Genomic DNA, 10,573 nt, shown 5'->3' with positions numbered 1-10,573 from the left:
AAGTTTGTGTGAGAAGCTTCACTGCGAGGGGAGAGGATTAAAGCCCATGGGTTGGTTTCCTGACAGCCTTCCTTGCTGTTGTAGCCAGCTCACTGCTGTCTTGGCATAACCTTGGGAGGGTCATTTTCCTCCTGTCTGGGGTAAGATTGAATGTTTGGAAAAGTGGGATAGGCCACGTTACTTCTGGTTTGCAGCTAGTGGAAAGAGGGATAAAAGAGCCCTGAACATCCTCTATCCTTCCTCTCCTTTTCTTTTTATCCTTTCCTGTTGTTACTCATCACATTCCTTGATGTCATTCCTGCCATTGTGAGCTGACAGGCCCTCCCAGCCCTGATGGATAGCCCGTAAGTCAGGAGGGCAGGTGGAGCTGTGGAGGTGGGGGGCAGTGGTCACACCAACACCTTGGAGTTGGGCTGGGTCTGCGTGGAGCCCCAGAAATGTTCCCCAGCCCATTTTCCCCAAGAACCAATGAGTACAATTAGGGGCCTCCCACCTGAGGTCAAGGAACCAGGCCCTGGAGTGGAACTTGGGGTAGAAGATGGTCTTCTTTGTCAACTGATTCATTCTCCAGAATTCAACCTGTTCTCCAACTCAGTGGTGTTTGAAAGCAACTTTATCCAGGTACCCTTGTGCAGCTCAGGTCTAGCTGTCTTTCCCTTTCCAAAACCTGTTCCTAGGAGTTGGTCAGAAAATTCTGTGGCTTTTGAAAGCCCTGGGGAGAAGAAAGAAGCCACTAATGCTTGAGAAAACCAGAAGGTCTGGGTCCCAAGTTCACCCCAGTTTGTGCCTACAGCATGGTGGAGCTCCCTGCAGGTCATATGCTTTAAGGAAACAGATTTATACCTTACAAAAGGAGAGATTAGAGCTCAGTCTCCAGGCAGGGTCCACAGGCACCTCCTCTGGGCCAGTTGTCTAAACTGGATGGTTACAGGGAACAAAGGCTGCTGTTTGAAACCCTGCCCTAAAATCCAACCTCCTTTCTCTGGGGCAGTTTAGAAACAGCCTTATTTCTAGCAAGGCCACTGGGTATATCCAAATGTCCAGATTCTGTCATCCCCCAAAAGAGTGGTGAGCTGACTGATGGTGAGATGGAGAACTGTGAGTGTGGGGTGGTTGTTTTAAGATGGATCAAATCTTACCAGGTGCTGCCTGCCTCTCTCTAGCAGTGTAGCCTGAACCTATGCACCTGTGCTCTTTGCTGGTGTGGCATAACCAGTGAGTCAGCCAGCAAGCACATAATAAGTACCTGCTGTGGGCAGGGCAGGAGATGCAAAGAGAGATCAGACAGTGTCCCTGGCCAAGAAGCTTATGAATTTGGCTTACCTGTTACAAAAGGGTAACTGTCTAAGCAAGCTCCCTGTCAGATAGTTTGGGCCAACTGATCCCCACAGCATGAGTACAGAAAGTGGATGCTGGGGGCATTCAGAGCACTCTCTCTGCACTTTGGCAGTTGAAGAAGGCTTCTCAGAAGACAGATTCTTAAGGTACTTTGAGGTATTGCTGAGACTTTGGTAAGTGAAAGAGCAGGGCAGTATATTCAAGGCAGAGGGACTTCGAAGGACATGGGTAGAGGCAGGGAGGCAAAATGTACAGAAGGGTCTGCAGGACAGGAATCCATTTGGATAGAGAGGGGAAGCTGTGAAAAGTTGTAGGAGAGAGAGTAGGAACAATTCAAGGTGGGTTTGGGGCTTAATTTGAAGAGTTCTCACAGAACAATGAGCCCCCCAGATTTTGGGAAGCTGTGTTTATGGCTCATGGTGCTCCGTGGTCCCTGTGCTGCCCCGGGGGAATGCATAGCTGGGGGATCAGACCTGGGGGTGAGCTTGCTCTTAACACACTCTAAGTGGAGGAGCAGTAGTGGGAAATCTAGGCTTGGGATCCAGTTTCTAGTCATTTACACATGGGTGTGATATTGTGGTAGCAGATTTGTTCTCTCTTTGGCCTAATATTAAAATTGTTTAGAGTCTCGGAATGGAACTAAGTGATCCAGGCAGCAAGAAATTCAGAATGTGACAGGGAGGGGCTGACCCACAGCAATGTTCAAAGTTTACTTGAAGTGATTCAATGCACTGAGTTACAATTACAGCTGTAGCACAGCTGTGCCGCTCAGTCTTCCCCTCTCCTCCTCATCACCATCAGCATCATCGCCTCAAAGCAGCAGCACCCACAAACATCTACTGAGCATTGACTCTCCACGTGGGCAGTCCTGTATGTTTTGTAAGGGATACGAATTTCATTCCACAACATGGGTTCCAGAAATGTCACTTTTCCCAAAATCAAAATTCACTTTTCTTGGAGTACCTTTTGGTTAAGCTGGTGGGAAATTAAATTTCAGTCATTCCTGGGGCTTTCCCCTTGTCCCCAGTTTCACCAGAGGCTGTACAATGAATGGTTCCGAGAGTCTTACAAAGTCCGGAACATTGGGAGAAGGCCCTCTGGCCTTGGGAACACAGGGGTCTCTTCTCATATGTTCGTAATTCTGGCCCCTGTGACTCAGTGGCCGCAGCTCTGGTGTTTTTCTGCCAGCCCTGGACAGGGAGGTGGGGGGTGTCTCAGCTGGGACACTGTGCCCAGTGCCAGGTGTCCAGTACCCCTGTCCTGCCACATTCCCCCAGGTGCTTCAAGAGAACAGGCCCTTACTACACTCAAGGCCCAGCAACAAGGGGCACCCTCCCTCATCCCGGAGGGAGCCCCCCACACCTCCCTGGACTCGGCTGTCTGGGTCTTCCCCATTCAACAGTTCTTTTCTCCCCTTGCTCTTCTCTGGGTCTTTCTTTGCACAATCTCCCTTCCAGACCATTAGAAACCAGGGCTGGCTTCTCCTCCCCGGGGGTGCGGGAATAAAAATTTCAATGTCACTCGGCTTTTTTTTAATCCTAGTGCTTCTTTTTACAGTTAGATAATGCATAGGACACAAAGAAGTGCAACACAGGGGTCCTGTTGCCAATGAGCTTAAAGTCAATTGGGGGAGATCAACAAAAATAATCAATAGCAGTTCATGGCCCAGCCCAATGTGCCACACACCTTTCACCAAGATGAAGTGTCCTTTTCTCACACCTGTATCCCTCCTCACCTTTCTTCTGCTCCTCTCTGACCTGTGTACCTGGGGCTGATTTCCAGGTCACCAAGCCCAGGAACTGGGTGGATGTCTCTGAAGGATCCACCACCGTGATCCTCGGGGTGACCTCCTCGGTGCCCTCCTTGCCACTCCCCAATATCCTCCTGATGGCCAATGTTACCTGGCCCCGGGGTCAATTTTCCACCTGGAGCACACCTAGTGATGCCCCGCTCATCACCCTCAGAAGGTAAGGAAAGGCTTGAGGGAGGGGCCAAAGGGTGGGATGATTGGCATAAGCACTGTTTTACAGGTGGACTTTTTTTTTTTTAAGATGACCGGTAAGGGGATCTTAACCCTTGACTTGGTGTTGTCAGCACCACACTCTCCCAAGTGAGCCAACCGGCCATCCCTATATGGGATTTGAACCCGCGGCTTTGGTGTTATCAGCACCACACTCTCCCATGTGAGCCACGGGCTGGCCCTACAGGCAGATTTTTGATCAAAAGAAAGAACAGCATTCTTTGGTGTATAAACTATGCAGAATGCATTCATTATTCGATTATCAAATATTTATTTAGTATCTGTAAGCACCAAGCACTGTGCTTGGTATTGGGGATAGAGCAGTACACAGTTCCTGTCTCGAGCCTAGTTTTTGAGGATCTTGGCTTCTTTTTGTTTACTTTTATTTTGTCAAGATGGATGTAGGGGGTTTCCAAAGAAAAGGTGGGAATATGAAACTCAAATAGGACTATGGGGTGTTGAAACTGGAAAAAAAATTACTGGATGTATAGGAGACATCCATCCTACTTACCCTTCCAACACAGTTGATTAGGATATAAGAAGGAGGACTGGAAATGGAGTCAGGAAGCCTTGGTTCTAGTTCCTCCTTAATAAGATCAAAACTCGGGGAAATCACTTAGCTTCTCTGAGCCTCAGTTTTGAAATCTGTCAAGTGAAATTAATGGCAGTTATCTTTCATAAAAGGTTTGTTGTGAGAATTCAATGAGATGTTGTACATTAATATCAGCCATTGTTATTGAGGTGGGGAGATTCTTTAATAGCTGTAAGTTCTGGAAAGTAGAAAGGAGTCTGTCTTAGTAATCATTCCCACTCAGAACCCATGCTTTCTCCCTCCAGCTGGGGAGGGAGGCTAGTGAAGCTGTGCCAAGCTCTAGGTAGGCACCAGCATGGCTGGTGAGATCATGGGCTCTGCTTTGGGAATTTTCTGCTCATGCCCAGGATTCTCCCCCTGAAGTACGTGGAGCTACGAATCTGTGACCAGCTCCAACGCATCCTGAGGGTTAGGACAGTGACTGAAAAGATCTACTATCTGAGGCTCCACAAAAAACACCCAGAGTCCGTTTTTCAATTCTGGATCCGCTTGGTGAAAATTCTGCAGAAAGGTCTATCCATCACCACCAAAGACCCAAGAATCCGATTCACTCACTGCCTAGTACCCAAATTGCCCAGCAGCTCCACCGAAACAACAGTAAGTGGGGCCCTCCTTTATATATATATAATTTCTGTAGAGAAATCACATGTGTGTATGTATGTGTGTGTATGTACATGTGTATATATAATATAAATATATCTCTCTGAATGCTGCTTTTTTCACTTTGTATTATATCATAGGCACTTTTTCATGTCTTTAAAAAACTTTTTGTAAATATCATTTTGATAATTTCATTCTATTTGGTTTCATGAATGAATTAAAAGTTCACTTAACCATTTCCCTAATGTTAGACAATTAGTGTTGTTTCTAATTTTTCATTATTGTAAATAATGCCAAAATGAGCATTTATATATATCATTCACATATCTGATTGTTTTCAGATAGGCTTTTAGAAATAGAATTTAAAGGGCATAAACATTTTTAAGGCTCTCAATACATACTGTTGATTATTTCCATTAAGTTCATGCCAAATTGTACTCTCACCAATAATATGAGTGTCGGTGTCACTATATCCTATCGCAATTGAGTAATATAAGTTTTAATAGATTTTCTCATATGATAGGTAAAAAGTTGGCATCTCTGATTTTCAGTGTCTGAACATGGTTACATGTATATGTTTGCATTGTCTCTTGTGTTCAAAGGCCATTTTTCTATTGGCAGTCTTGTATTTTTTCTAAATTGATTTGTAAAATAAAATCTTTTTATACATCAAGATTTTTAACCCTTTAGTCACAAGTTTTTACAAATATTTCCTCAAAGATTTGATCTTCCCTTTCAGTTTATTCAGGGTGTTTTTTGACACACATAAGGCTTTTCGAGGCCCTGCTTAGTGTAGAAGCACAGGAAGGAAAGCTCGGTAGATTGGATTGCTCAAAACCTTCAGATTTCAGAATCTGAATACTTTCCTCCTCTCATTTAAATTGAATGCTTTAGGCATGTCATCACCAACTTTGCAAGGGAGCTGTTTTACAGCATAACTGCTGTGATACTTAACATTCAGATCTTGTGCTCTGGACAGAGTAGCCACCCCAGCCCACCAGAGAGAGGGAGTGGTTCTGCCAGAGGTCCTGTTTATTTTATACATGTGTGTGTATAATATGTGTATATATGTATATTTATGTTATACGTATATATATGTGTGTATTATATGTGTGTATATATATATTATATATAATGTCAGAGACATGGATTGGCCTGATTCTGGAACTTAATGCTTAAGGAACAGGCTCCTATACAAGTGACTTTCCCACACTCGTGAAACGCAAGTGTAATCCCACAAGTTCCTTCAAGTTTCCACCCCAAAGAAGCCAAGAACTCCGTGAGCAGACCTGGCCCTCTGACTCTTAAGTTTCTTCCTTCAGCCTGAAAGCAGCCTTCCAACATCCTCCCAACCCAGCGAAACCCTCATGCTGTTGGCAGCCGAGCAGACCAGTGACAGTTTCTTACAACTCTCAGGAAGGCCCCATCTCACAACAGACAGGTGGGTCCTCTGTGTGGTCAGCTCCAGCATCTCCCTGTCCCCACCACCCACCAGCATAGAGTCCTGGGGTCAGTGACACCCTCTACCAACCTATCTCAGTTCCTTCTTTTTATTCTGGGTAGTCATGTGCATGACTTTTCCCCTCAACTTTACTGTCCTTGAAAACAGGGTCTGTGACTTTGATCTGAATATTCATCCCTAGGCATTCCCAGTGTTTTTCAATGGCAGGTGCTCATTAAAAAGAATGAGAGGTGAGTAAATTAATTCAAAGAAGTGTAAGCTAATAAAGCAGGCTCACGGAGTTAGCTGCTGACCATCTCCAATCCCAGATCACAGGGGTCCTCTGGGTAAGACCCTAGTTCTCTTTGCCTCACCTGCCCCTTCTGTAAAGTGGACAGAATAGACATGGCTAGAAAGATTTCACAGGGGAAAGAAAATGGACAGAATAGACAGTATCCAAAGGGGATACTACCACTAGCTCCAAAGTCTTACGAATTTACTAATTGTATTAGACTCCTTCAGTAGCAAGCAACAAAAACCCAAAGCAAGATAGTGCAACCAACGTTGAAAAGTACAACTTGTAGTGTATCATCAAAACACAATTTGATTTTTGTCTTCTCTTTATAAATTTTTTCAGTGAGGCAAGTTTTCCTCTTACCCCTGGATAAAAGCTAGTTCTCTGGGCAGGCCCCATAGCATACAGGCCTCCTCTGAGAATATAAAATGTCCCTTGGTCCCTTTAAATTGCAAAAGCAGACTCGATTCTAAAATTAAAATTTCCAGTCCCTGAAAATGATCAAACCTCTGAACTTATCACACCTTCTCCCTACCCCCAGCCTGGCCCCTGTGAAGATGGCCTTTCCTGGGGGGGGCTGCATTTTTCTTCTCTTCTCCTTCTGTTTTCTAATGTTTAAAGCTGACTTTTTCTCTTAGGAACCTTCTTGAGTTCTTTGAAGTCCCCTGCCTGGCCCCTCAACTGCAACTGTGACACCTGCCTTTCATCTGGGCACTGCCCCATCAGGCCCTGGCTCTGCATCTCACCCAGGCACTAGCTGTCAGAGTCCCCTCACCCACTTAAGGAGTTCTCTTGGGTAGGGCTTACAGTCGCTCCAGGCTGGCAATCTCTCTTTCTCTTTTGCTCCCTGGAATTTTCCTTTACTTTTTGTCTCAACAATGCATTTAAAATTATGTTTATTACATTTTATCCAGCATTTCTAGGTGTTTTGCAGCAGCGTTCTTTAGATTATTCAGCCATATTATTTTTAACTAAATAACCCTAACATTATTTTCACTTTAAAAAAAATCACAGTGCTTATCTCTGAATAGTTACACTGTGAATACTTTTTATTTTCTTTTTGGTGCTTTTTTATAGTTTCTATTTTTTTCTTTAAAAACAAACATGTATTTCACCTCTAATTAGAATTTTAAAAATATTTTTAGCCATGCCATGTGTTTTTCTAGACACACTAAATGGTTGTAATTTTTTTTAAGTTTTATCACTTTAGAAAACTGTCTTAAGATTTTCTTTGCACTTAGGCTGATGTGAAGATCTGGCAGGATAAAGTGGGCATCAGGCAGCTCCCCGTGGGTTCAGATTTTGCTTTTGAGTCATAACACATTAGGCTGTCAGTGTAGCAAAGTGACACTTAAGGTTTGAGAGTTGTTTGTTCTTCTTCAGGAGGGCTGCAGTCACATTCCTCATCAGCTTCCTCCCTCAAGTCCCTCTAGATACATCCTGTCATATATGCATATTGTCACTGCCCTTCATTTCCAGCACTCATGCTGGAAAAGACATAATTAGAAAATGGTTAGAAGGGCCAGCCCGTGGCTCACTTGGGAGAGCATGGTGCTGACAGTGCCAAGTCAAGGATTAGGATCCCCTTACTGGTCATCTTAAAAAAAAAAAAAAAAGAAAGAAAAGAGAAAAGGAAAATGGTTAGAGCACCACTTTGTAATGCTAAGGAAAATGGTTCGGATCCCCATACTGGCCAGCTGCCAAATAAATAAATAAATAAATGGTTTTCGAAATAGATTTTTTAAAATTTTTAAAATTTATTTTATTTATTGAATCAAAATTGATTATACATATTTTGGGCTTGAACATTGAGATATGTTGATTAAATCAATATTACTAGCATATATATTGTTACAAATCGTAATTATTCTTTATGCCCCTTGTCCAATCTCTCCCTTTCTCCCATTCCCACCCCCTCCCCCCTCTAATTGCCCTAGATTTCTTCTCTCCTTCTGAAAGAATCATGGTTGCTCTGTTAACTTGTTGCCTAGATGATCTGTACAATGCTGAGAGATGTGTTCAGGTCCCCCAATATTATCATAGAGCAGATGCTTCTTTTGTCACTATGAAATGGGTTTTGTGGAAAGAGACATCCTCTTCTTTTCTTTGTCTCTGCTGGTGACCCTTCTTGTGTGAATGCACTCCAGTGGTTGGCGGACCATCTACGTGGTGGTTATGGTGTCTAGCTGCTTTTGCAGCAGCCATGGTTATTGTAGTGGTTGTGGTGGGCCACCCAAGTGAAGGTGCTGTTTTTGGTGTGCTCCTTGGCACTGGCAGTATGCCTGGTTGTGGGGTGTGTTTGGTTCCCTTCTCCATGCCTCTGGTCCCTGAGCAGGCCCCAAGGCACTGGCACCATATGCCTAGTTGTGGGAGAGGGGTCCAGTCCCCTTCTCCATGCCTCAGGTCCCTAGGTGGGCCCTGAAGCTCTGGCACGGTGTGCCTGGTTGTGGGAGAGAGGACCGTTCCCCTCCTCCTTGCCCCAGGTCCCTGGGTGGGCTCTGAGGTGCTCTTCTCCATGCTTCAGGTTCCCAGGCTGGCCCCGAGGCACTGGTGCAGTTTGCCTGGAAGTGGGAGTGGGGTCCAGTCCCCGGATCCAAGCCTCTGGTTTCCAGGCAGGCCCCAAGGTGCTGGTGGTGTGCCTGGGCCGGAAATAATTTTTTGTCCTTTGCTTCTAACACGGGTGGGGGGGGACGACACCGACACTTCCTGTGGGAACCAGTACTTGAGCTGTGTGGTTGTTTAAATAGCTACTTTGCTGCTGTTTCCCTAGGGAAGGCTTTTCATGCAGCTCAGGGTTTAATGGTTGACTTTATAGGTACTTCCGGCTCTCCAGAGACCCGGTGGGTCTGTGTTCTGCAGAATCTATGATCTGGGCCTGAGTTTTTTCATCAAACTGCACCCCACGCAGTTCTGCATTCCTGACCATTCTCCTCTGAGTGGTCCTGTGCTGATTGGGGGGCAGGTTGGCTGTCCTTGCTGTGTCCCAGTGTTCTCCCGGTGTTCCCATCTCCCCCACTGCCCATGCTCCAAACACTTCCTGTGGGACAGGCCCTGTGTTGGTCCCTTGCGATAACTCACTGGCCTCTGAACGGCTCCCTTTTTTCAGCTGTTCTGGCTCCTCGCTCCTGCGTGGTTCCATGGTAACCCTATTAGTGGTCCTGCTGTCCTGGGGGCTGCCAAGGCCCTCTTCTCTCCTGCCGCCCCCAAGCAACTCCATCTGAAGGGCACAGCTGTGGCTTCTGCTGGCTCCTGCTCCATGATCCCAGCAGTTGCAGCCTTAAAGCAGCTGCGGCCCGAAATGCTCAGAGCAGCTTTTTCTTTCTCTCATTGTAGTTTCTCCTGCCTTCATGAACTCTGTAGGTCTCTCCTCCTCTTCCCCTGAGCTCCAGCGGCCCTGGCTTGGCTGATGTTACATTTTTATAGTTGTTAAGTTGGTTGATTTGCGGGAGAGAGTGATGCTGGGAACCGTCTATGCCGCCATCTTGATTTCGTGCCCTCAAAATAGATTTTAACAATGTTTTCTTTTCCTTCTATTGCTTTCAATGACCCCAAAATCCCTGGGCTCCAACAGAAACACTGACACTGCCATTGAAACAGACGATTCTGAAAAGACACTCTCACTGGTGGCATCTCCAGTCAGTTTGAGTATACCCATGAGAGCCACCTTGAGCCACAGCCTCTGGGAACAAGAGGATCTGAATGAGCACTTCCTGCAAGCTCCTGTAGCCAGCTCCCTAGGAGAGAATCTGCTGAGGCCCTGACACCTAGCCAAAACGGAGTGATCATCCCTGACTTCTGTGCACGTGCTGCAACCTCCTATGATGCTTTTCCCACTGTGGGCCAAGTGACCATGGGAGAGGTAAGATGGTGTTTATAACAAGGTGCTGCTTTACTTCCACCAATAATCCTCCACATGAGTCCAGAGTTGTGCTGGGTTGTGCTAAAGGAGGGGGGGGGGGTGCTCCAAGCTGAATGGGAACAGGAGCTCACTTCTTAGGGAAATAAATGGAAAAAAATTTACTATCTGCTCAATTGCAATCTCAGAGCAGCTAAGCAAAGCCAAGAAGGCCGGTCCAAAGGAAGGGGAGAAATCCAACTTCCTCTTTCAAATGGGATAGGAGCAAACAGGGGAAGGGCTGCTACAAGAAACCCAAAAGGAAAGAAATCCTGAGGATGATGGTGACCAACTGGGAGATACCTCCCTGTTGCCCCACTTAAGCAAGCAATTGAGTCTGTCTCCCCACTCCCTGTGTTGGTGTAAAACTATGAAGGCTCACCCTGGGCTGT

At 45.7% G+C, this 10,573-nt stretch overlaps 1 protein-coding gene across 2 annotated transcripts; it reads left to right on the top strand.

Moving 5' to 3' along the window:
* Window positions 1-468: 468 nt before the first annotated feature.
* On the top strand, window positions 469-10,047 carry GARIN1A (golgi associated RAB2 interactor 1A). Of its 2 annotated transcripts, none has more exons than XM_063101239.1 (5): window positions 469-620; window positions 3,093-3,305; window positions 4,298-4,547; window positions 5,873-5,991; window positions 9,858-10,047. In XM_063101239.1, the coding sequence occupies exons 1-5, from the start codon at window positions 469-471 to the stop codon at window positions 10,045-10,047; spliced, it is 924 nt and encodes a 307-aa protein (XP_062957309.1). The 2 variants fall into 2 exon arrangements, with proteins under 2 accessions (XP_062957309.1, XP_062957312.1); XM_063101242.1 differs by having other exon boundaries at window positions 469-621; window positions 3,121-3,305.
* The last annotated feature ends 526 nt before the right edge of the window (window positions 10,048-10,573 follow it).

Source organism: Cynocephalus volans, chromosome 6 (assembly GCF_027409185.1).
Source record: "Cynocephalus volans isolate mCynVol1 chromosome 6, mCynVol1.pri, whole genome shotgun sequence".
NCBI lineage: Eukaryota > Metazoa > Chordata > Mammalia > Dermoptera > Cynocephalidae > Cynocephalus > Cynocephalus volans.
This window is presented reverse-complemented; position numbering and strand designations above follow the sequence as displayed.